Raw genomic sequence first — 27,312 nt, 5'->3', positions numbered from 1 at the left:
ACCGAGCCCTGGCACAATTAATTGAAACCAAATGTACAAAACTCAGTGAAGCTTCAGATAAAAACCATGTCCCATCTACTAAGCTACTCTGGTTTTCTTCAGGAAGAAAATAATGAAGGATTCCCCCCCCCCCATACAACTGCTGACTTTTCTTTTTGCAGCTTATAAGATATGTTTTCTTCTAAGATAAGGATACTGGTGTCGTTTGACAAGAAAGAGTACCTAAGTTTGAATAGAAATTTATGACAATGGCATTTGAGTGCTTCTTAGCAAGTCATTAGGAATGCTTTTCAAGTCACTGTTTCAATCTTTAGATGGTGACTGGGAATAAGGGCTGCAATCCAATGCATAAATAGACTGTTTCATTCCCTTACCTTCAATGCGATTTAAGAAGCACTGAAGCCATGGTGATACACTTGAATTCCCCCTCCATTTGAGCTAATATATTTAAATGATCCTCCCCAAGCATGGAACAACTTGCTTGCCCAAAGAGGAGTTAAGGATTTAAAGGCAAACTAATGTTTAAAGAAGGTGTTTTATAATTACCTGCTTTACTCATCCTTTTTACAGAAACAACACAATATGCTTCCTGTACACTGCAGTGCATTTTATTGAAGATAATATTAAAACCACATTCAAGTGTTTCCTTTAAGTATTCCTCCTGGTTGTGAAGCAGGAGAGACTGCAGGTGTGTGTGTGTGTGTGTGTGTGTGAGAGAGAGAGAGAGAGAGAGAGAGAGAGAGAGAGAGAGAGAGCGCCTCTGAAGACAAGAAGAGATTCATTTTCAGAGTCTTCTTCAGGCCAGCACTGGGCAGTGAGATAGGGGACACAACATGTCCTATCAAGTCAGTGACCATGTGGGGTGGCAAAGTGGAAGGCAGGGGTCAGCAAACTAAGGCCCACCAGGCTTGTTAATCCAGCCCGCGAACCTTGCAGACTCTGCCGCCCCCTCAGTCAGCTAAACTGGCATGGCGCAGAGGCCTCACTGCATGGGGACTAACTTCCGCGGCGCTGGTGTGGCTTCGGATTGGCCGCAGGAAGCTCCTGCAGCCAATCAGAAGCCACGGATGCCTCTGGGCAACGCCCGTTCCTTCCTGCTGAGATGGCCGCGTATGGCCAAGAGCCGAGTGGGAGGAAGTGGCAGTGGTGGGGAGGCTGCCTTCGCTGCCCAGGCCAGCAGCAAGGGCTCTGCACCCCGCGGACCCCTGGCCAAGGCAGAGGACGACAACACTGCCAAAGACGAGGCGGCGGCGGCGTGAGTGTCGGCTGGGGAGGTCCTTTCGGAGGGTCCTTTTGGGAGGGGGGTGCTTTCGGGAGAGGGTGGGTCCAGCCCCCCCACAAGGTCTGAAAGACAGTGGACCGGCCCCCTCCTGAAAAAGTTTGCTGACCCCTGGTGTAAGGAGTAATAGCAGATGAAGTGGGAATGTGTTGAAGCGAGCAGCAGCAGGAAAGGTTACTCAAACCAAAAAAATGCCCTTGCCACACAGAAGGGGTGATATAAGTCAGATCTCCACTGGGCAATACTCAGTTCCTGCTAGTTGTTCTCAAGACCCCAAATTCAGAAAATGCTGAAGCCTTGCACCCAGACAGTCCCAGGCACAGGGGAAAGCAGCATAGCCTGCGGCTAGTTAATACATTATCAGATGCTGAGAACAGGCAAGAGCAGGGAACAGCTATGCCAACCATGTGAGCTCCCCAGAGTATCTGGTTAGCTTCTGTTGGAAGGTCCATAGACCTGATTCAGCAAGCAATTCTTTCAGTGCCTGAATCACTGCATGCACCCAGTTCATGGAACCTTGCCATTAATCCATCACAGACTTCACTGGTTCTTAGAATGAAGTTTAGCAGTGCTTTTATCACCAGTCTTGCGAGCTGATTGTGATTTTTAAAATACCGCTCTGCACACGTTTTAAGTGTGCCTCTTTTTAAGGCAATAAAGTTGGTCTGATTCTGTGCATACCAATATTGTATAGTCATAAACTCTATAATAAATAATAGTTGGCTCTCTCATAGACTAGCCGCCAAAGAAACAATTATGGAATCTTAAGTTCCTTTTAGATTATTTTAGGGCACCCTCAGAAGGTTGTTTACAGCTACACAGCGAATCTCCATCTGTGCTACTCTTTCCCTGCACAAGCCACCTTAATTAACACCACGTCACGCTGTTACAATTCTGTTTCTTTCACATCTCACTGACAGTGTGAACTAGTATGATTATATTATGCAATCTGGCTTCTTAAATCCAAGCATTTGAAAAGACCATTTATTAATTAGCATTCTGACTTTCATTTACATTTTTACATTTTTTAAAAATGGAATCCTCGTTCCCCACGAATAATACCATATTTTTCGCTCTATAACATGCACCTGACCATAACACACACATCGTTTTTAGAGGAGGAAAACAAGGGGGGGGGGAATTCGAATGAAACAGTGGATGTATCATTTTTGTGCTTCATGCTGTGGCCACAGACATGTGATCTGATGGTGAATTTGGGGTGACCCAATGCAAAGATCCTGAGGATCCATGTGGATCCATGCTTTGTAACCACGTTTTTGTACCATTGCAGCCCCAGGCAACAGTGGGTGGGTGGTTTTTTTGGTGCAGGCTGTAGCCATGGACATGCTATGTGATCTGATGGTGAATTTGGGGTGACCCAATGCAAAGATCCTGAGGATCCATATGGATCCGTGCTTTGTAACCACGTTTTAAGTGGGGAGGGAAGGAAAAACACAGAAGGGACAAGGAGCACGAGAGGGGTGTGCAGAGAAGCAGCTGGCTAAGAATGCAGGAGAGGGGTATAACGGGGAGGGAGGAAAGGAAGGCAAAAGTTTCCCCCCACCCAGCCAAGCCAGCCCCCCCCTCCCACCTGCATGTTTTTCGGCTGCCTGCGAGTCCCTAGAAAGCATTAGAGCACAGAGAGGAATTAGAAGGAAGGACGGGATCCTTTCCTTTCCCCTCTGCTTGCCAGGAGGGCAGGGGATTTCTCTGCTCTTTGTTCCATTTGAGCAAACACAGAAACGAAACAGAAGAGGGTGGGCAGTAAGACCCTGAGGCAGAATGCAGGAAAGCTGCAGCTTCCTCTCTTCAGGCTTCCCTCCTACTTGATGCACGATTTGATTTTTGCCTGATTTTTGCCCCTGCACTCGCGCCAGTCAGCTCCAGGGACCACACATTCGCTCAATAACATGCACAGACATTTCCCCTTACTTTTTAGGAGAAAAAAATCTGCATGTTATAGAGAGAAAAATACGGTAGTTTTCAAAACTCAGCTGTGAAGCCAATTCCCAGGTTTTATGAGATTCAGCTCTTAAACAAACTCGAAATGTATGGGAAATAGGAGCCCTCTACCAAGCTTATGCTTCGCACACTATTATTTTTTGGACAGTGAAAATTGTTGGCTCATAAAATGATAAAAGATACATTATGGCATTGCACTGAGAAGACTCTTCCTCAGTGCCTATGGCTGTGTGTTTTGTGCAATTACCGAAAAGCTAATTTACCATAAGCATTGTATGAATGAGCCAGTAACATGGGACTGCAGGACATTCTCCCTATTTATCAGCAGGAAAGGAACCTGCAGATGTCTGTTTGTTCATTTTGGAATATCAATTACATTGACATGACTCAGTTCCTTACTGGGCCATCACTCACTGCTGGTCCCCTAACTAGCATGTATTGATTTCTGCACTTCACACTTCTTCATTTGTGTCCCAAACTGACCCCATTGCCTTTGGCTGAGGGACACACCATGACCTATATTTAAAAGCACCCCTTATCACCAATTAGTCACACAGCACCTTTCTGTCTTTGTAACACTTTCAATTTGCTTAGATCTCATTTGATGCTTAACTCTCCTCATTTCTCAGCCAGAGGTCACTTTATTGTTCCCGCTTCCAGCTCAATTACCATTACTGGCAAATCTCTTAGTAATCTGTCTACCGTGCCATTATTCAGAACAGCTGTGTTATCTCACACTTTTAGCTTATTGATTTTCCTGTAAACCCGAGAGATGAAAATATTTTCCTTTAACATTGCCTCAACACTTGAGTTGCCAAATCAACTTTCTGCAGGGTTTCCTAACTGTGTAGCATTTGATCAAGTTGAAAATGTTCACAAATAAGGATGTAAAAAAGACATACTTCACCATCATGTTAGTTATGTAGCCGATATGTCCCTGCTTACCTGTCTTAGTATTTTAGGGCAGTCTTCCACAACTTGCTGCCCACCAGATGTTTTGAACTACAGCTCCCATCAGCCCCTGCTAAGAGGGCCAGGCTGACTGGAGTTGAGTCTAATACATCTGAAATGTACCAGGTTTTAGAAGGCTATCATATGGAGAGAGCAGTATGAACAACTGGGTTTATATCCTGAACCCAACCCCCCCCCCCCCCCCGTAAATTGGATTCTTCAGGCTATTTCACCTCAATGATTTTATTTAAGGGCTCCACAATTGGCCCTGAAAGCACAAACTCTAGAGCTTGGGAATGAATTGAATGTTGCCAAATTGGCTTTATGCACCCCCAACACATCTCCTTCAGAGCAAACAATTCCAATAATAATAATAATTTATTATTTATACCCTGCCCATCTGGCTGGGTTCCCCCAGCCACTCAGAGTGGCTCCCAACAGAATATTAAAAACACAATAAAACGTCAAACATTCAAACTTCCCTAAAGAGGGATGCCTTCAGATGTCTTCTAAAAGTCAGATAATTGTTTATTTCCCTGACATCTGATGGAGGGCATTCCACAGGGCGGGCGCCACTACCAAGAAGGCCCTCTGCCTGGTTAACATTCTATGGCAGAAGAAAAGAATTTCAGTCCTCCTGTGTACCTACAATCTGAGAAGGTGCCTTTATATAAGGAAAGCATCCTGAAAAACCACTGGATCATAGAATTGCAGGTTTGGAAGGGACGCCGAGGGTCATCTACTTCAACCCCCTGCAATGAAGAAACCTCAACCAAAGCCAGTTCTAAGACCCACCTCTTTTGCCCTCAACCTCAAGGGCTCTCCACTAGCTCAAAACACATTCACTGTGCATGCCAGGACACAAACACACACTATGGTCAATGTAGGCGGGGAAAGTAAGGAAAATGAAGGCATCTATTCCTGAATGTATTACCTCGAAAGTGCTTAGAGCTTACATGAAGGTTGGATCATATGTTCAATTCTGTTCTCCCCTCCCTCAAGCATTCCGTTACAATGCCACAAATAGGAATGCTGGTGAAATTTCCTTATGTTCTGTGTAAGCTATGCAGTGTTTCCTCTTCATTTTAAGTCTTCTCCATTCAAGCACACCACTCTGTTAAGTCTCCAGTGAGCAAAGAGATTCATGAAATCTGACGAGAACATAAAGGGTGGAAAGCCCAGCTTAAATGTGACTTCAGACCTCAGGCAAGATTCATGAAGTGGCAATAATTTAATGGGTAATACCTAATAAGCTCTCTGGTGGCTTGACCCATCTCCAAGGAAAATTAACGGCTATTAGCTTTACAGAGTGTTAGAGCACAGCCAGGTTCAAAGGGCCTGCAAAGCAGCACTGTAAAAACTTTCAAGAAACGGCAATTTTCTAAATTTATGTAACACTGATCATTGTCTAACTTTCCTTGCTGTATGTAGCATCTTATTCGAATCCCTAGTAGGATTTAACTTCCTTCCGCAGGGCCTGTAAGACAGAGCTTTTCCACCTGGCTTTCAATTTGAACTTAGCCTGATCTTTTATTCCCCTTCCTTTCCCCCTCCCCTTTTTATGAAGATTACCCCCTCTGGGATCCCACAGCTAATTCTCCCCTGGTCTTCTCGCTGGCCCAAATAAGACTAATTTAGCGAGCTAGCCTTGGTGATCATCTAAAGTTTATTGGATGGATTTCCCCCCTAAATTGATTTTTGAATTCTGAATTTATTGTTATTCATGTTTTATACTGTATTTTATGCTGCTTCTACAATTAAGTATTTTAAATTTGTTGTTAGCTGCCCTGAGCCCAGTTTTCTGAACCGGGAAGGACGGGGTATAAATAAAAAATTATTTATTTATTTATTAGTAGTAGTTTCCACTGAAATGAATTTCACTAACACTTCAGTATTTCTATTCGTTGCTTCAGGACTGAACTTTCTACTCAGCATATTCTACTAAAATCATCAAGCACATCTTGTCAAAGGTTTATAGTCCTAAACAGCAACTGCCCTAGTCTTATCACAGAAAGGGTTTGTGAGATGTTATCATTGAATCATAGAATTGTAGTGTTGGAATGCAGGAATCTCAACTGGGTTTATTTGTTTAGAGAGCTATCCTATGCATAGCCGTCTGGTATAATTTAACAGTTCAGAGGTACAGTACATCTCTCACTTTGTGCACCAGTTATTGCTGTGTGCTAAAATCTGTATGCAAAAATGGAGTATAGTATTCAGGCTGGAAGGTGACAATCTTTCTCCCATATGGTACAAATATAACAACTTGGCAAGTATATTTGGAACTGTGTTATGTGCTGAACAAAATACATTTATGGTATCTCATAGGCAAATCTGTTTTCTAGATGGTAAAGACATTTGTGTACAGTTAAGGCTTCAGAAATCTGAATTGATTGTACCAATATTCAGACTCCACAGCACTGGTTATGTTCAAGATAAGCAGCCAAGTCAAAATCTATTTCAGCTGATAAATGTAAAGACTGGCTCTGTTCCGTGCTTACTGTTGACTGCTGCTTCCTATAGACATGTACAACATTCCCTATACATTTTTATTTATTAGATTTCTTACCCGCCTTCATCTTCAGATCCCAGGGTGGGTTACAATGACAATTTAAAATATGGTATTAAAATTCATGAAAACAAGTTACAGTCAAGAGTAATTACTGGAGAGAGGGCTGCCAACCAGGTGTGCCCAGTTCACTGTACATGGATTGGGGCCTTTGTCTTACTTGGGTTCAGTCATCCTTGTGATCAGGTTTCCAAGACCAATGCTCTGGCCAAGATGCAACCTGTTTCAATTACCAAAGTTCCCTTGTAAAGGGGTGGTTCTCCACTGATGGCCCACTTCATCTCAATGTTATCCTGACCTCAACAGAATACCTAGCCCTGTCACCTGGAACCACACTGAGCATCCAGAAATTCATCATATTCCATAAGTCCCTGGGAGTAGATCACCTTAATGGGTCCACCACCCCTGCAGGAGGGCAAGATTACCATAGGTCCACATTTGACCAGGGAGGTGTCTGTCCACAGCTGTCCATGGAGGCGCAGGTCAAATCTGTGTCCAGGGCAGTTGTCTACTAGCTCCAACCGGTACGCAGGCTGAGAGCCTACCTGCTCGCAGACTGTCTTGCCAGAGTGGTGCATGCTCTAGATATCTCCTGCGCTCTACGTGGGGCTACCTTTGAAAGTGACCCAGAAACTACAACTAATCCAGAATGTGGCAGCTAGACTGGTGACTGGGAGTGGCCACCAAGATCACATAACACCAATCCTGAAAGGCCTACATTGGCTGCCAATACGTTTCCAAGCACAATTCAAAGTGCTGGCCTTTAAAGCCCTCAACGGCCTCGGCCCAGTATACCTGAAGTCTCCACCCCCATCATTCAGCGCGAACCCTAAGATCCAGCTCCGAGGGCCTTCTGGCAGTTCCCTCGCTGCAAGAAGTGAGGTTACAGGGAACCAGGCAGAGGGCCTTCTCGGTAGTGGTGCCCACCCTGTGGAACGCCCTCCCATCAGATGTCAAGGAAACATAATAATAATAATAATAATAATAATAATAATAATAATAATAATAAATTTATTTATACCCCGCCCATCTGGCTGGGTTTCCCCAGCCACTCTGGGAGGCTTCCAACAGAATATTAAAATACAATAGTCTATTAAACATTAAAAGCTTTCCTATCTGACTTTTAGAAGACATCAGAGGGCAGCCCTGTTTAGGGAAGTTTTAATGCTTGATGTTTTATCATGTTTTTAATATTCTGTTGGGAGCCGCCCAGAGTGGCTGGGGAAACCCAGCCAGATGGGCAGGGTATAAATTATTATTAATAATAGGATAATTTGTGTCTCTTCATTCCTGTTGGGCTGGGCTGGAAACTGCAGGACAGTACCATCCTCTGACCATCAGCAGTGCTAGAGCTGCAATGCAGCAGAGCTCAAGTCCGCGGTTCCCCAAGCTTACAGTACTACGATGGGAAAGGGAGCAAGGTGCCTGGGATTCCTGCCCAAGTTCCAGGCTCAGGAACTTTTGCGTATGATTTTTATTGTGTTGGAACGTTATTTCATCATATTCCCAATTTACAACTTTGTTTTTGCATAGTGTTTTGTACAATGTACTTACAAGACAAGTGTGCTATTCGAAAAGCTGATGAAATACTGTTTATGAAGCAGCCTTAGCAAAGTAAAAGAATCGCAGTCACATTGCTGAGTTCAATGGGGATGTTAAGCAGAAGCCCAACAGCACTTAATGGGCTGGATTGTGCCCCATAGTTGGAACCAATATACTGCAGTAAGACCTATTTCTCGGCACTGCAATTCACAGTCCATGAAACTCAGCATAGCAAAGTTTATCTTAAGTGATCTCTGCCGATTTACAGCAAGTGAATACCTGCCCCTTAGGTACCTTATTGTGGCTGCAGCAGAAAATAATCCCCATTGGGGGGTTTGCGGAGCGAGCGGTGAGTTTTATAAGCTACCTGTATCTGTGTGCATTTGTGTTTTTTGAAGCAGAAGAAATCTGATGAGTAGAGTGCAGTCTTAGAAAGATTCCTTAGAGTAAAATAATGCTTTTTTGTGTATGGCTCATCTCAACAGCGCTGTGGTCTAAAACGTCATAAACTTATATCTACTAATTCAATTCCAAACTCGACATTGACTCACAAATCAAAAGAATTTTTTTGTTCAGTATCTTCCCTTAACTGAAGTACTGCAAATGCTCTTATTTCACAACCCATAACAATAGTTTCAGAACGCCAGGCAGAGTTTGCTTACTTTTTGAACTAATGCATAAATGTGAAAAAGCCTGTTAGGAATTCTAGACCTGCTGTCCTGCCTTGTATATACAGTTCTTACCAATGACAAATACAAGTAAACATTTATTTATCGTCAATTTATGCATTTCTTGTAAATGAGAACATGTAGCACTTCTAGAGAACTTTACTGTAAGTTGAGTAACATTTTAAAACCAATCATTGATTGTTAAGGGTTTTCAATAGAACACTAATTTTAGTGATAAACGTCACAGCATTTGGAAATGATGATTAAAGGAACAATGTCTTACTTTTACTCTCTTTACATAAAAAAGCCAGCCGACCAGCTGCTTCTGAGCTATTCATGCCTCACATAATTTCCCCTGCAGTTCTTAAAATACCGTATTTTTCGCTCTATAAGACGCACCAGACCATAAAACGCACCTAGTTTTTGGAGGAGGAAAACAAGAAAAAAAATACTCTGAATCCCAGAAGCCAGAATAGCAAGAGGGATTGCTGTGCAGCGTAAGCAGCGATCCCTATTGCTGTTCTGGCTTCTGGGATAGCTGCGCAGCCTGCATTCTCTCCATAAGACGCACACACATTTCCCCTTACTTTTTAGGAGGGAAAAAGCGAGTCTTATAGAGCAAAAAATACAGTATATATCTGCTCCAGAACTGATTCATATACCCCACAACTATAGACCCAACTAGACACAACATAGATCTGCTATTACGAAACGTTTTTTAAAAAAAACAAAAAACTAATTATCAGCCCCCAGTGGCTGGCCTGAAGATCAGTTAAGTGGAGCTCTCTAGAAGAGGCCATTGAACTTAGCATCTGCACATGTCTTTTTCCTCCAGTAGAGCTAATAGCAGCCTTGGGAGCAGTGTGTGTATGTAATGTTTGGGAATGAGCACAGAGGTAAGGTTTCAAAACTTTCTACAAGAGCGCATCATCCACATTCTTCAAAGCAGCCACCTGGGGCCACTTAGTATAACAGAGGCTGTGGAAGAACCTAATCACGAGGTTTACCACATCCCTTTGGCTCATGGAAATGACTTGAGAAAAAGGATTTTGAATTTCCATCAGCAAAGACGCTACTTTACAAATCACAGGCCAGTAGCTCAAACAGGCCAGAAGCACCACGCGATGTATGTAGCCATCGTGAGGCTGTGCTGTTTTGAGGAACAGCTGAGGATATTCTTTCGGATACTCTTCCACGTGAAATACTCCTTACATATATGAAACCGGGGACGTGGGTGGTGCTGTGGGTTAAACCACAGAGCCTAGGACTTGCCGATCAGAAGATCAGAGGTTTGAATCCCCGCAACGGGGTGAGCTCCCGTTGCTCGGTCCCTGCTCCTGCCAACCTAGCAGTTTGAAAGCATGTCATGGGAATGTGTGCTGTGAGAGTACAGTTCCGGGACAAACAGGCAGTACTCAAACTGGTGATTGCGAAGGGCAGTCGCCCCAGTCTCTTGGGCACTGACTGGTTTCCCGCCCTGGGACTGAGTATATCAGGGCTTAATTCAATCCAAACCTGCCCCGAGATGAGCGAGGCATTATACAAAGAATTTGCTGGTCTCTTAAATGGTTGTTATAAAGGGCCCCCAGTTGACTTTGAATTGGACCCTGGGGTGGCCCCAATCCGACTCAAACCAAGGCGAGTGCCATTTGCACTGCAACCCAAGATCGAAGCAGAGCTGGATAAATTGGTCAAGCAGGGAGTTCTCTCACCCGTGGACTCCGCTAAGTGGGAGACTCCAATCGTCACGCCCCTTAAAGCAAATGGGGAAGTCAGGATCTGTGCTGATTACAAATGTACTATCAATAAGGCACTCAGGGGAAATTCATACCCCATTCCAGTCGTATCACATCTGTTGGCTAAACTGGCTGGGGGCAAGGTGTTCGCCAAACTTGACCTGGCACAAGCTTACCAACAGCTGCCAGTAACCCCACAATCAGCGGAAGCACAGACTATTGTCACACATAAAGGGGCGTTCAGAGTTAACAGATTACAATTTGGAGTTTGTGTGGCCCCAGGGAATTTTCAAGGGCTCATGGAACGCCTGTTAAGAGGTCTGCCGGGGGTCTTGCCATTTTTTGATGACGTTTTGATTGCTGGAAAAGACCCACAGGAACTGGTTGCGCGTGTCCGTGCAGTGTTGCTCAAGTTCAAGGAGGTGGGGTTGCAACTAAAAAAGGAAAAATGCAGTTTTGGGGTGCCAACTGTGGAATTCTTGGGGTTTAAAATTGATGCATCAGGCATCCACCCCACAGATGCTAAGGTTAAGGCCATCATCGAGGCACCACGACCACAGAACAAGACGGAGTTGCAGTCATTCCTGGGCCTTATTAACTTTTATCATTCGTTCTTACCCCAGAAAGCTTCGGTAGCTGAACCATTACATAGACTGTTGCAGAAAAAGAATGTGTGGCGATGGGGGCAGGAGCAGCAGAAGGCTTTTGACTCCTTGCGAGGAATGCTGAGTAGCAAGAGCGTCCTTGCTCATTATGATGAATAGAAGCCGCTGGTCCTGGCATGTGATGCCTCTCAATACGGCCTGGGGGCGGTGCTGAGTCATAGGGAACCGGATGGGTCGGAAAAGCCCATCTCTTTCTATTCCCGTACGTTGTCACCCACGGAGCACAACTATGCTCAAATTGACAAAGAGGCGCTTGCAATTGTGGCAGGAATCAAAAAGTTCCATGATTATGTGTACGGTCGTCATTTCTCCATTGAAACGGACCACAAACCACTGTTGGGGTTGTTCAACCCGAACAAACAAACGCCACAAATTCTCTCCCCCAGAATGTTGCGTTGGTCTATATTCCTGAACGGGTTCCAGTACACCTTGACCCATGTGCCGGGGAAACGGTTGTGCCACGCTGATGCGCTGAGTCGATTGCCCCTTCCTGGCGGGAGCAATGAGGATCCTGCTCCAGCGGAGCACATAATGATGCTGGAAACACTTCCGGGGGCTCCTGTAACGGCTACTGATATTGCTGAGAAAACGAGGAAAGATGCTGCTCTCTCCCGTGTGCTCACTTGGGTGGGGAGGGGGTGGCCAGGTGGTCCGCATGAAGACAAATTCAGGCCTTATGCGACAAGGCAGCACGAGTTATCCATGCATAAGGGTTGTCTCCTCTGGGGAGATAGGGTGATCATCCCAGCACCACTGAGAAACAGGGTTCTTGAGACGCTTCACATGGGACACCCGGGAATGGTCAGGATGAAGTCACTAGCCCGATGTTATGTGTGGTGGCCTGGAATGGACCAGAACATAGAGCAATGGGTACGAACATGCAAGGCATGCCAAGAGGTGCGGCCAGAAGTGGCCAGAGCACCAGTTCACTGGTGGGAGCAGTCCAGATCTCCCTGGAGCCGGCTGCACTTAGATTTTGCTGGGCCATTCCAGGGGAAGGTCTTTTTGGTTATCGTCGATGCATATTCCAAATGGTTAGAAGTGGCGATGGTCCCTAGCATGGCATCAGCTGCCGTAATCAAGGTGTTGAGGCAGCTGTTTGCAACCCACGGGTTACCTGAGACCATTGTATCAGATAATGGGGCAGCTTTTGTATCCCAAGAATTCAAGGCATTCTTGGCTGATAACTTCATAAGAGGGGTCACATCCGCGCCCTTTCACCCATTCTCCAATGGGCAGGCAGAGCGCATGGTAAGAACAGCCAAAGAATCCATTGCGCGCTTAATGGAGGGTAACTGGTCAGCTCGCATCGCGCGAATGTTATTTTTGCAGCATGCAACGCCATGTACTGCGACGGGCAAGTCGCCAGCTGAGCTGCTCTTGGGTAGAAGATTGGTAACGGTGCTAGATTATGTCCACCCGGATAAAATGCCAAACCGTAATTCAAGAGCAAACCCCCAGGCTGAGACTGACACAACAAGGTATTTCGCCCATGAAGATCTGGTCTGGGTGATGAACTATTCACGAGGTTCGCGGTGGGTGGCTGGTGTGGTCACCCGGGCTACTGGACCTGTGTCCTATTATGTGACCTTGGAAAATGGGCAAGTTTGGAAGAGACATATAGATCAGCTGAGGCGCCGGGCACTCAGCAGGGAGGAGTCTGATAATTCATCCCTGGCTAACGACGCAGAGCTGCAAGACCAGAGTGAAAATGGCCCAGAGGTGCAATCACCAGGGGCTTCAGCAAATGAACCAGGGTCTGCTAGTCCTCAGGATGACGAGGTACAGGTAGGGGACCCTGAGATGTCTGGGACTCCATCTGTTCCTGACGAAACCCCTATAGCAGCCCCCTACCACAGGTGACACCCAATCCAGAACCGGTAACACCTGTTGTCAGGAGATCAAGTAGAAGTTGTAGGACCCCACAGTACCTGAGAGATTACATCTGCTGTGCTCACTAGGGGGGGAGGGGTGTTGTGTATTGAGTCAAAGGATTTTATATCTGTATTATTATTATCTGTATTTGCATTAGGGTAAAGTAACTGCCTTTTGGTTCCAGAGGGTACAGCTACTATTGGTTCATTTAAGCTGCTGTATTTGGATCCTCTGTCTTATTGGTTGCCTCCAAAAGGCAGGACTGTGATTGCCTGATATTGTTCCCTCCAAAATGTATCCTTTCTAGCTAGTTCCCTGTCCCTATAAATGTAGCTCTCCCCTCCTCAAGTTTCAGTCTTGTTGCGTTAATAAAGAAGTGTTACTAGAGAACTGTCTCCAGCATATTATGTCAAGAGAACTGAAATCACAAACCCCACGTCACAACAGATAAATAGGTACCACTCTGGCGGGAAGGTAAACGGTGTTTCCGTGCACTGCTCTGGTTCGCCAGAAGCGGCTTAGTCATGCTGGCCACGACCCGGAAGCTGTACACCGGCTCCCTCGGCCAATAAAGCAAGATGAGCGCCGCAACCCCAGAGTCAGTCACGACTGGACCTAATGGTCAGGGTCCCTTTACCTTTATATGAAACTACCAATTTAGGGAAAGGTCTCACCTAGACAAATTAGTTATGAACTTGTAGGGAGCATGTTATGTTTACAACCCTACATGTTCTGTGTGTTTTAATACAGCTAACCACCCTGTGATCCTTGGATGAAGTGCAGTATATAAATGTAAAAAATGATGGTGATGGTATCTGAAATGATACTGCCCCACAACAGATACATCTCGTGAGGCACCTGCTTAAGCTTTCTAACAATATATTTTGGTAATTCCACAACAAACTCCTATTGCCTATTAATGCTGTTCTTAAGCCCCATCTCCACTTCTTCACAGTCCAGTATCTACACCAGAGGAGCTACAACTACATTGCTAAAGTCCAGTCTAAATTTTGAGTGCCATTTTTATTTTATTTTTCGCTTGCAACTAATTATCTATGAACTGACAGCACAAACAATAAAGTATCAGCACACTATATTGGACAAATACTTGGCAGTTCCAAATCTGCTGGTAAATCGTATAAGCATTAGTTGCAAATCAGCCCCAGATTTACATGCATTTGATCCCTAGTAAAATCAACAAGGGCACCCATAGTAACTGCACACTAGAGACTGCAGTCAACATGCTTTTTCCTTTTGATCTTTCTGTAGAGTTGCGCTACTGCCAAACTCGGTGGCAATTCTCTGGCTTCCACAAATTATGTTTACTGTGATATCCTCTCCAGGATAATTCAGCCAACATCTGTACAGTTAAGCTACTCCATTCCTTGCCTTCATGAGAGTGCAATTTGCATTAAGGTCGAAACCAACACCTAGGGCAGAACCAAACCAAAACCAAAACCTTTAGCCGCTTTATACGATATGATATCTTTATTGTCATTGTCCCTTGCGGAACAATGAAATTGAAAAACTACATAAAACTACCACAAAACTACATAAAAACTACATAAAACTACATAAAACATTCAAAAACCCCTAAAAAACCTCTAAAACCCCATTTTAAAATACACTATACTACAGAGACCCCTTATGCTGCGTTTAGAACCAGAATTGCATTAGCGTAGAAACTGTTTTTCAGACGGCTAGTCCTGGCCTTTATAACCCTATACCTTCTTCCAGAAGGCAGAAGCTGAAAGAGATCATTTCCGGGGTGTGTACTATCATGTGCTATCTCTGCTACTTTCTTATGGCACCTGGCAGCATAGATTTGATCTAAGGTGGGAAGAGTGCACCCAATAATTCTCTCTGCAGTCTTTACAACCCTGGATAGCATTGTTTTTTCCCTGGCCGTGCAGCTCCCAAACCACACGCACAGACCATAAGTTAGTACGCTCTCCACAGTGCAATGGTAGAATGCCATCAACAGGTCCTTTGAGAGATTGTTTTTCCGGAGGATATATAATTTATATGTGTGCATGCATATTTTAAAATTCAATTTCTAGCTGCTGAGGTTAACGGTGGTGAATTCTCCTGGTCTAATTCAGAATTTGGCTGAATTTGGAGATTGTTTTATGCACAATCAAGGCTTCTGTGCCACCCCACCAACAACCTGACCTAGCTAAGAGATTTCCCTCATTTCCACTGGCATGGTATGCCTCAGGCTCCAGGCCTCAGACACTCCTTGAAAAATGAACAATGGCACCTGGGATAATTTGCCAAGCTTTGCATTCCGTCGCAGTCTAAATTCTTACTCACTTTCAACCTTATAAAGCAGGTGGCATTTTTAATGAAGACAAATGGAAAGCATCTTCAGAATTTAGGCAATTGCCAGCTGTCACGTAGGCAGAAGCAAAGTTAAGTAAGCAGACCCCTCACCTTTACATTGTAGGGAATATAGTGCTTCGATAAAGCCTCGGGAGTATGCATCCACGTTTTGTCTGTAAAAGGAAAGGAAAAAACAACATAATTTAGCCTTATTTTTTCCATTTCTTGCTTATGCTCTAATCCCTAACAGCAAAAACATTATCACAATAGCATTACCGCGTGTGTGTAGCAATCAGTTAAGAACTGCTTGCGTTGGCACAAAGGATGTCAGAATGGAGAGCTCGCGAAGAAACTGATGTAGCCATGTATTGACGCAGGGCTTTTTAAGTGGTCAAAAAACGTACCCACCAGTACCTCCCTATGGCATCTGCAAAAAGTCTCAGGATGTATTCCTTTTTTAAAACAAAAACAAAAAACTACAGTACTTGAAGGAATGCTTGCTTTCCTGATCAGTTCCTACTAATGCGTTTACTCTGACCTTTGACGTCTCAGAGGTGTTTTCAGGCCCCACCCTATCCCTGCAGCTGTTTGTTTAAACTATTTTAAAATATATTTTAATGTGTTTTGAATTGTCGTAACATGTCATGGGGCCTGCCGGTTAAGGACAGACAGCAACAAGAACAAGAACAACAACAGATGTAGTGACCATTTTGTGTTATGCCACACCCCACAGGAACCACTTTGTGAGTGGCGCCCACAAAGGCCCCAAAATGTTGGTAACTTGCTGCCTTACAACAACCCTGTAAAGCGGGACAACATTATTATTCCCATTTTGCAGATAAAAGGCGAGACTGAGGCAATAGTGCCTTGCCTACCACAGTGGTACTCCACTTAACTAGGCACAAGCCTAGCTATATCGGTTAAGTTTTTGTAGAGCAGCTGCCATTGCTCTACAGTCATTGTCAGCATCGCCCTTGAGCCAGTGTACCAACTGGACTCATGCACTTCAACCCCGACTGGGCTAGGCGAGCTGGGTAGCACTGCCAGAGACCTCCTTTCTCACAGGAACAGGTCACAGTGCTGTGGACTCACAGCTTAGAGCTGAGAGCACCGGATTCGCTTCCACAATTATACAGTCGTTGCGCAGCAGCGTTTTGCAGAGTCTTGCAGAGTATAAACCACTCGGAGAGCAGCTCTGTTGAGTATCTTCCTTTTATTCTATAATTACAACTATGATACAAAACTATATACAGAGCTAAATAGCCTGAGCATAAATCAATGCTACTCTGAGTGCCTGCAGCTGCTCTTAGCAGCAACCTTATCTCTAAACACGATCTCTAGCACTCACTCTCTCTCCGATACACTGACTGACTGACTCACTGACTCACTCACTGACAGATTTATGTGGTGCTGGAGCTGAATAAGTAGAAAGCAGAACATTGCTCCTCCTCTCTGTAGAATCAGCAGGCTCCTCAGGAGATTCTTGGATATGGGAGGGGTGAAATCTCCTCAGTCATACCTCGGGATAAATACGCTTCAGGTTGAACGCTTTCGGGCGGGTTGCGCTTTGCGGCAACCGGGAAATAACGGAGCGTGTTACTTCTAGGTTTTGCCACTCGCGCATGCTCAGACGGCCAAAATGATGTCACGTGGAAGCGGCAAAATGCGACCCGCGCACGCGCAGACGCGCTGTCGTTTCTTACGTTCTGTTCGGGCTGAAGAAAGCCTTTGAATCTCCCGAGCGAAAGACCAGGAGGGAGAGAACATGCCAGTCAGGCATGTGTCTCTTCCAGGGTCCTACTCGAGTGTAGGCTAAGCTCCTGACAGCCTGTTCTATCTGCTCCCTTTTGTCCCTGTTAACGGGCTGCTATTATGGGGGGGGGAGGGGAGATCCATTTCTACGTCATCACTTATCTATCCACCCTCTACTGGTTTTCTGTGAAGCAGGGAGGGGAGCTATTGTACCAAGTGTCACATCACACATCAGTCAAACATCTATGATGCATAATGAAAGCCAAGAAAATTTCATACTTGGCCAGGTAATTTTACTTCGTGCAAAACCTTTGTCTATTCAATAATGCAGCTGCTTCTTCCTTAACAGGATGTCTTTTCACGTCAAACTCCACAATGCATATCCCATAATCTGAAGTATTGTGCAATTTAAAAGGTTATGTACTCAGTTACTGGCAACACGCTGGGGAGAAGTTTCAAAGAACTGTTGAAATCTGTTTTTTCCGAATGTATTTGAATGTACTCAGGTTTGCTTTATTTATTGTTTCGCAGGTTTGGGTAACGTACTCTATTTCTTCTTCTTTTAAATTAATAAAACCCGAGTCACCTAAAATAAAATAAAAAATGTTTCACAATACATTGTGGAATATTAACAGGTTGACTGAGACTATTGTGATATTATGTTCACTAGAGAAATCTGCACTATTTTGTTCCTGGACAGCTTATTATACTTCAACAGCAGGAGTTAATTGCTTTAAGAAATACATTCTCATTCTATCCCCACTGCAATTCTTTAAAAATAGAGCACTTAAAATGAAGGGGGAGGGGAGAACCTCTAGACAGCAGGGAAAATCAAATGAAAGAGTTTATATTAAATAGTTGTGAATATTTACTTGAAAGACCACCTGCTGCTGTAAAGACTTGTAAGATCACTTAGATCATTTGAGGGAATTCTACTTGTGGTACTGCATTCTGTAAAATGCCAAAGGAAAGTGACTCAAAAATTAGGAATTTTCCCACTATTGCTCCTGTGCCACGGACTCCGTTTCTCTTTGCCGTATGTGAAGCAGCGACCACCAGTTGCTTCAGTTGCCTTGTAAAGACATACCTTTGTGCCAGGACTTCTTTGAGAGGACTTTGTTTCTATTTGTTTGAATTCCCTAAATTCTTGTTTTTATATGCATTTACACTACTTTTTTTGTATTAATTGCATTGTTTGTTAACTGCAATGTTTTTTTTTTATGTAAAAAAACATAAGGCAATTTATAAATGTTTCCAAATAAAATACGTAATATAATCTGTGATCTGGTCTTTTATTTGGATGTTTGTAACAGCGGAAGAAAAAGGCTGTCCCCTTTAATATATACAGCAGCCATGCATAGGAGAATCCACAATAACTAAGAAATGGAAAGGTTATTTGTAGACATAGCTTATGAGAGTTAATGTATTTTCAAAGCAACAGGAAAACACTGCTGGGAAATTCATGACCACGAGGGAAAGACAGTACGAAAAGAAGTTTAATTCAATATTATGTAAAGGAATCCTTCAATGACTGTATTCAATTTAATAGATGAATGGGTTTGACAATAACATCCAGACAATTGTGTTCCTTCACCCATTTCTCTTAAAATTAATTTTAAACAGAGTTTCACAGTTCACCACTTTAAAATAATAAACAGAATTTAGTTTTCCAAAACAGAATAATTCTAAAACAACAAATATTATGATTGCTTTTCCCACCCAGACCACATTCTTGGCTTCCCATGAAAATCCATAATGGTAAAAGTCTCAAAGCAGGACCTAAGATGATAACTGAAACAGTAGTTAGCAAGATATTGAAACGCCACATTAATCTGTACAGACATGATTCAACAAAAACAGCACTTTGAAAACTCATTCGTTTCAAAGGAAGAGATTTAAGTAGATACTTAACACTCCCTTCGTGGAACTAAAATGTAGTTAACTTGGCTAGGTATTTTGCTACTAATTTTAAAAATGCAAATTGCTGTAACACTATGGATTAAGATATAAAAGAAACCAATTAAGCTAGACACCAATGTTGCAAAATACCATCAAACCTCATGGCCTTACCTGGTCCGTCCCTAAAATACCGCTTGCAGTTTTATTTTGCAGGTGTAAACTTGTCTTGACTGCAGTGGAACATCAGAATGAAACACAAGAAGCTGTTCATTGGGCTTTTTGCTCACAACATTCCCATCTTGGCACGAAATGTTAGCTGCATGGCATAGCTGTGCCATGTAAGGTCTTGTCTTCAGCAGAAGTGCAAGATTTCAGTACAGTGGTGCCTCACAAGACGAAATTAATTCGTTCCGCGAGTTTTTTCATCTAGCGAATTTTTCGTCTTGCGAAGCACGGATTCCCATAGGAATGCATTGAGGCAGTATTCATTCATAAACTAGAAACTTGACTCCTCGTCACGATTTATTTCCACAATTTGCAGTTTTACGCAAAAGCCACCAGGCGGAGCCCCTTCCATCCTTTTGTTCTCTGAACTGTAACTTGCAATACGTTTTCGTCTTGCGAAGCAAGCCCATAGGGAAATTCATCTTGCGAAGCAACTCAAAAAACGAAAAACTCTTTCGTCTTGCGAGTTTTTCGTCTTACGAGGCATTCGTCTTGCGAGGTACCACTGTACCAGTGGAAGACCAGTAGGTATCCTTTTTATGCCAGTGCTGGATAACCTCCCCAACATTACTTTTCCCATATAGACCTCATAATCTTCATAAACCCACTTGTAAGGGAAAATCTCAATAGTCTGAGCAGAGCAGATAATATATGAAATACCCGGATGATCTAATCAGTGTTAGAAACAGAGATATGAAAGCTAGGAGCTAAATGGCACCTTAAACCTAGGTTATGGGCGCAACAACGGAATATCTAAGTGCGCTTTTTTATAACAAGAATACAAAATTGAAAATGAATGAACCACATCTAAAATATTATGTTCATTTTTCACATGGTCTAGTCCTTCCTCTGCCCACCCCCCTAATATTCTTAAGAGGGTCTCTTCTCCATTTTTCAGAAAGTAGCTGGAAGTGGGGAGGCAGAAAAAGGTCCTCCTTTCCTTCCACTCTGCAGTTTTAATCTGCGCCAAGAGCTCAGAAACTGCTCGCCCTAATGAAATTACCTGTTGCAAAACGCACCTGGAACAATGGGAGTTTCGAACAGTGGACCTACTCAAATCAGCACTTCCCTATACTATAAACAAAAACCTACTGGCAAAATCTCTTTTGCAGTTTGTTGCCTCTTGAAGTACTGAAATGCTTAACCCTCGATCCTTGAGTGAGTTAAAAACCTTCATGTCCAGCTGAAATCTAACTGTGGCCTGGAAAAATGCTAATGGATAATGCATTATATTCTGGTCGCAAATCACATGGAATGGGCAAAACAGAAATCCTCATCTTCCCTTCAATGAAATTCATGGAACGCCCACCCACCCACCTACCACTGCACAACTTACTTGTAGAACTTTTGCTTGCACTTTTCTGGAAAGACCAAGCAGAAATATGTAGCAAACTGTGCAACTATACCCTATTTTGAACATTACTGCTGGTGGCTCTTGTATGGAGAAGCAGTAGAGAGGTGTCCTTCATCATGCCCTTAGAATTATAATAGACTTTTTGAAACCGCAGTAGCAAAATGATTACCCATTTTTTTCCGGGGCATCATGGAAGATATTTGTAGCACATAATTCACTTCTTTATCTGCGGACACAAATTGACTGCTAACTATTTCAACCTCAAAAATAAAGTATATACCCCTCTTCAAGCATTATGATTATGTGTTATGACAACATACGAAGCGGGTGAGCAGTTACAGTGAGCGCGCTAGGCCAAGGATTAAGGCTTTCTGGGAGACGATATATAATGAACTAAAAAAGGTACTTAAGTATACTTTCCCTAAGAAACCAGAGGCCTTTCTCCTGGGCATAGTCGGCCAATTGGTGTTAAAGAAGGATAGGAATTTTTTTATGTATGCAACAGCAGCAGCAAGAATACTCATCGCAAAGCACTGGAAGACACAAGACCTACCCACTCTGGAAGAATGGCAGATGCAAGTAATAGAATATATGGAGATGGCGGAAATGACTGGCAGAATCCGAGACCAGGGAGAAGAGTTGGTGGAAGAAGATTGGAAGAAATTTATAATCTATTTACAGAAATATTGTAAAATTTTTGAAAGTTAATGGCATTGAAATGAACTGAAGGGGTTCTAGCAACGAGGGTAAAAATAAGATTAGATGGATAACTAGACAAATTAAGTGGATATGAATTTGCTGAATTAATTTGTAACAGGGATACAAAAGAGGGAGATGTGAGGAAGTCAAGAAAATAAGTGAATCAAAGATGAGAAGCAAAAAGAGGGATTTTTGTGTTTTTCTTTTTTCTTTGAAATGTGCTTTTTCTTTTCTTTTTTGAAACTATTTTCTCTTCATTTTTCATGTACTTTATAATTTTGTATTTTTGTGTATTTGTTCTTGTTTTTTCTTATGTTTGTTGTTTTTCTAAAACTTAATAAAATATTTATTAAAAAAAATATATAGTGAGCACGCTAGGTTCACTGCATCATAATTGTCCCATAGTCCCCTAGTGTGGTGAGAGCCAGTGTGGTGTCGTGGTTAAGAGCGGTAATCTCGTAATCTGGGGAACCGGGTTCGCGTCTCCGCTCCTCCACATGCAGCTGCTGGGTAGCCTTGGGCCAGTCACACTTCTGTGAAGTCTCTCAGCCCCACTCACCTCACAGAGTGTTTGTTGTGGGGGAGGAAGGGAAAGGAGAATGTTAGCCGCTTTGAGACTCCTGAAGGGGAGTGAAAGGCGGGGTATCAAATCCAAACTCTTCTTCTATTTCTGGAAGGCAACTGTATGAACCAGAGGGTCTGCTGTTTTCATGGAGGCTTCCTCTACAGTTCAGGACCATGGGAAATCAGGGTTATAAAACACAAGTTATCAGCACAGAACTTTGATGTTCCATGATGCAAATCAGGGTTCCAGTTTAATCTTCAGGTATGCATGGGCAACTTCCACAATTATATATATAGAATTAAAAATAATTTTCAAGGAAGTGTATGCAGCTGGCATTCCCAGCAAAGATCCTTGAAAGGTGTGCGTTCATTATTCTGCCAGGATTCTGAAAGCCTTATCTTCCCTGTGCAGAATATCTGCCTCCTTTATAAAACACCAGCCTTTATAAATGGATTTATGAGGCAGCTTATTAAAACGACAGAATGCTGTTAATTCAAGTATTGGCAATCGTATATCGGATTCCTTGCTCATCTGTATATTTAGTGCTGCAAGGTTTTCAAAGGAGTCCGTAAGCCTTTAAAGACTTAGGAGCTTGTACTGGCAAAACGAAGTAATGGGCTGACTGACATTTTCAAACATAAAAAATATGTAGCTAAGGAAACTGGGGAAAAAACACGTTGATTTCATAACCTCGATTCCTACTGTGAAATGCTCCTTGAGCCGAGGAGGATAAGAATAAATGTAAAAGGCATTCCTTGTCAACCACTTCTTCTTAGTTTCTGAACTGAAAGTTGGTGAGAGCTGGCATAGTATATGTCAGGCGACAGAGGACCCAGCTACCATGGCAAGTTGCCAGGAACGCATAAGACAAAGAAAAGTCCTTATCATCTGCTTTTTCCCCATTATTTACAGAGAGAGGCTTGGGAGAGCAGCTCTTGGAATAATGGCATTGTCTCGAGTAAATCTACACACACACACTCCCCGTCTCTCCCACTTCCTCATTCATCAACAGCACCACCTCCTCTACGGTTGCCACTTGGGGCCACCTGTCTTTGATCTCTTTGCTCTCCTACTTTTAAGGCTCACCAGGTTCTGGGAGATGGTGGGTCTGGAATGCTTTCTAGTCATAACATGTCAGCCAGCAGCTCTGGCTCTTCCTCCTCCTCCTCTCCCATTATTTCCCAACTTTCCCCCACATCTTGCTCTGAGCTGTGACTCCTGTTGTGATTCTGAACTTTCTTCTTCTCTGGAATGGTCAGGCTGGGGAGGCAGTCTTTACCATTCCTCCTCTGCCCAGCACCTGACAGTATAACAGTTAACAGTGTGAACTGTGATTCAGGAGGCCCCCGGTTTATAGTTTAGCTCAGGGGTCAGCAACGTTTTTTGAGGCCGGTCCGGTCCACTCCCCGGCAGACCTCTCGGTGGGCCGGAACGTGCAGTTGGAAGAGCGCCGGAAACAGCGTGTGCACATGGGTGTTCCTCCATCCCAGAAGTGCGCCAGGAATAGCCTGTACGCATGCGTATAGGTGCTCCTCTGGGTGAGGAGTGCCCGTGTGTGCGCGCACATGCTATTTCTGGTGCTCTTCCAACCCGGAAGTTGGTCCCTGTGGCGAGAAAAGAAATGGCGTCATGAAAAGAAAAAGCACAGGATCCCCAATGCTGATCCACGGAACGGCCGTGGGCCGGTTCCAGGAAGCTAATGAGCCGAAATCGGCCTATGGGCCTTAGGTTGCCAACCTCTGGTTTAACTCATTCAATTCAATTTTATTTTATTGAGGTTAGCTAAGTCATGAACCTACTTGGTGGCTTAGGCAAGTCATAATCCCTCAATTTACACCTCACATCTGGCCTATGGAGATAATACTGGTACATTTTTTTGAAGATTGCAGATAACATTTTGGAGATGACTGAGTTTGGTGTGAGCTGCTTTGAATATTCTATCCAAAGCATGATGTTTGTGCTAAACAAATAGTGCTGTTATTTTCTAAGTTGGCCTAAAGTTTCTACAAGAGAGAAAAAGTTGTTGCCATACACACACACACACTTTCTACAGATTTCATTCAGCTAATGGAACACTCTATTCCAGGCATAGGCAAACTCAGCCCTCCAGATGTTTTGGGACTACAACTCCCATCATCCCTAACCACTGGTCCTGTTACCTAGGAATGATGGGAGTTGTAGTCCCAAAACATCTAGAGGGCCGAGTTTGCCTATGCCTGATCTATTCACTTAGGAAGCCCAGTTATGGTGCTACACTTCAGTTAAAAAAAAGTTATCCAATGACTGTTAGGGGACAGGGCCTTGTGTGGGACCCAAGATGCAATGTTCCCCTTGAGAAAGGGGCAAAGCAATAACTCATATTCTTATACAGTTTTATAATCAATGAGTGACACCAGATATGCACACACAAATAACTGGAACCAAACCATCCAAATGGCCCGAAAACGTATTCTGCTCTAGAAGTGTAGGATGTTTCTGTGCTCTCAATAATATTCAGAATGTGCATCTGTCAAGCCTAAGAATGACAGAGAAAGGGGAGTGATTATGTTATTCATGAAAGGCTGAGTACTTTGCACACTTCCTCTAAAGTATGTTGTGCCAATATATGACACAAGGATTCCATAAATCCTCCATATATATTATGGACAAATAAAATGAAAAATTATATAGTCGATGCAACACTTGGGCTGGCGCTTACCAATCTTGCAATTACGTAAATTTAGCTTAAATAGTGAGAGCCTATCCATAGCCTCCAAAGGGCTTCACTCATCTAACTAAAAAGCCAGAAAGATGATTATACCCTTGATTGCGAATCCCAGAACATGTCAACCAGTGGAGTCGAAGGGGAAGGCTAGAAACGGTTTCTAACTAAACATTAAAGTTCTGATTCTCAAAATTCTGATGAGGACTACTGACACCGCGTTGGAAGTCCAATGGCATAATTCACAACCTAAAGGCAATAAATGAGTGCTTCCATTTATTGTCTCTCTTGCCTTCCATTGCCTTAGTTGTGGCCATCATACCTTAAAATAGGAAGAAGATGTGCCACACTTCCCACAGTCTGTATGTTTAGAAATTGGCAATTTCATTACCAGCCCATTCAAAAGCAACTGATGTCTATAACTTTCTTTCTTATGCCATCCAGAGCATTAAACTTTTTACTTTCTCTATTTTCACAAATGCTTGTCATAAAAAAAAAAAATCATCATGGTCTAACTTGGATGTCAGGAGATGCACACCTATTCACAACCCATAATGTTTAATAGGCAATAACTTCAGGAGATTACATTTAGAACTTACTGTTGATTTCTGTGTCGCTCAGGTTTGCATACAACTGCAATTTCTCAGTACTGCGCTATCTGTAATAGGCCAATACCTCAAACCTTTATAATTTAATGTCACTGTGAATATCTTCCACGTTACAAGATCTAGTCACCTGTAAGCAATTACTGCCTACATAAAATGAGCATCGCCTCCCTTCTAATGTTAAGCAATCTAGCTCTCCTTTTTGGGACAGCTGTCTCAACACTGAACTTTGCTCTTTATATTATCATGGCTGCCATTGCTATCTTTATAATCAAGGAGAGCACGCTAGAATACAGGACAACGTGATTAATTTGTGGCTGATTTGACTGTTGATAAATCACCCAGGACTCAACAGAATTTCAACACGCTGTTTAAATCCTCATCCATAGCCAAAGCAAAGCCTAAGCACAAGTAACCATAAGCCAGTTAGATCATCCCCTGGCATCTGGTATTGAATGGGGAGGTTGCATTCCTGGCTGTCATTACCATTCAGGACCAAGAAACTCACCCTGCATTAAGTTTTCTAATCCTCATTTAATGTCATTCATATTGATGGCAAAAATACTAACGACACAAAACTCCATAAACTAAATATGCAGTATGTGAAAATGTCTCCTCTTTTCTTTTTTTGTGCTTTAAAACCTTTCTTCTCATTTTTAAACAATTTTTAGTCACCAATGCCAGAACTACCGTGGAGTGGTTCTCGAGGTCCAGGAAGATCTGTAAAAGGGGTGTCTAGCTATGGAGGCCCTGCATGGCACAGCTCATAGCTTCTCTGAGTTATTCAAGCCCCTTCGCCATGGCAAGGCAGTGATCCATGAAGAAGATCAAACCTATCCATTCTTAAGGAAAGCAGCCCTGAGTGCTCACTGGAAGGACAGATCCTGAAGCTGAGGCTCCAGTACTTTGGCCACCTCATGAGAAGAGAAGACTCCCTGGAAAAGACCCTGATGTTGGGAAAGATGGAGGGCACAAGGAGAAGGGGATGACAGAGGACGAGATGGTTGGACAGTGTTTTCAAAGCTACCAGCATGAGTTTGACCAAACTGCGGGAGGCAGTGGAAGACAGGAGTGCCTGGCGTGCTCTGGTCCATGGGGTCACGAAGAATCAGACACAACTAAATGACTAAAAACAACAACAACAACAACAACAACAACAACAACAGCTATGGAGGCCACCCGAGCCTTCAGTGAGAAAGCTGGACCCAGAAGCACCCACAGACTGCAGACCTCCTCCTTTGAGAAGCGGGTGCCACCCTGAGCAAAACAGGCCAGTTTCTCACACGCAGGAACCAGTCTCACACATTGCTTCCATCTTGGCAGGATTCAAGCTCAAAAGGTCTACATTTGGCCACAGAGTCTGCACTTAGACCAACGAAGGAACCTGTGTGTCTTGTGTAAGGATGGAGACACGTTTGGATAACAGCTGGATTTTATATTTTCAAATGAGGGCGCTGATTTGTATTTGGATCTAAGAATACAGGTTAGCATTAACTGCACATTCCTGTCCCCCTCCCCCTCCCCACTTCCTTCTCCTCCTTTGGTGTAGCTGCAAGGATATCAGGAGCATTTGCTTCTGTTTCCAACAAACGGTGGTTAGCTTTAAGATGGTTCGCTTTAGCTTTATTCTTATTATGTGGTTAGCTTTAACTGAGATTTATCTGAACATGGAAGGATTGTAAACCGGGATTTGAAATTGGCTTATTTGGATAAACCACCGTTACCCTGGTGGGTATAATCACAAGCAACAGTAAGTTCGGAAGGGAAGAGAATGCTTCCCTCTTTGTTGCAACAAGAGGAGAGGGATTGTGTTAGTGCCTGAGCCTCCGTTTTGTTCACATAATAGTAAACCATAGTTTAGTGTTATGGTTGAAGAGTGTAATCTGATACTTCAAAAACAGAACTTTTTTTTTTTTTTTGCCTTTGTCTCAATACTTTGGCCA

General features: G+C 43.4%; 1 protein-coding gene across 7 annotated transcripts in view; it reads right to left on the bottom strand.

Moving 5' to 3' along the window:
- Positions 1-27,312, bottom strand: part of GULP1 (GULP PTB domain containing engulfment adaptor 1) — a 182,269-nt gene that overhangs the window by 55,364 nt on the left and 99,593 nt on the right. For all 7 annotated transcript variants that reach the window (XM_081847732.1, XM_081847734.1, XM_081847733.1 and 4 more), the window contains one exon: positions 15,681-15,742. In XM_081847732.1, the coding sequence (XP_081703858.1) occupies positions 15,681-15,742 (62 nt within the window). The remainder of the gene's footprint in view (positions 1-15,680; positions 15,743-27,312) is intronic.

Source organism: Podarcis erhardii (assembly GCF_964252035.2).
Source record: "Podarcis erhardii genome assembly, chromosome: 1".
Classification (NCBI taxonomy): domain Eukaryota; kingdom Metazoa; phylum Chordata; class Lepidosauria; order Squamata; family Lacertidae; genus Podarcis; species Podarcis erhardii.
Note: the sequence above shows the minus strand (reverse complement) of the source record. Positions and strands in the feature narration are given on the sequence as shown.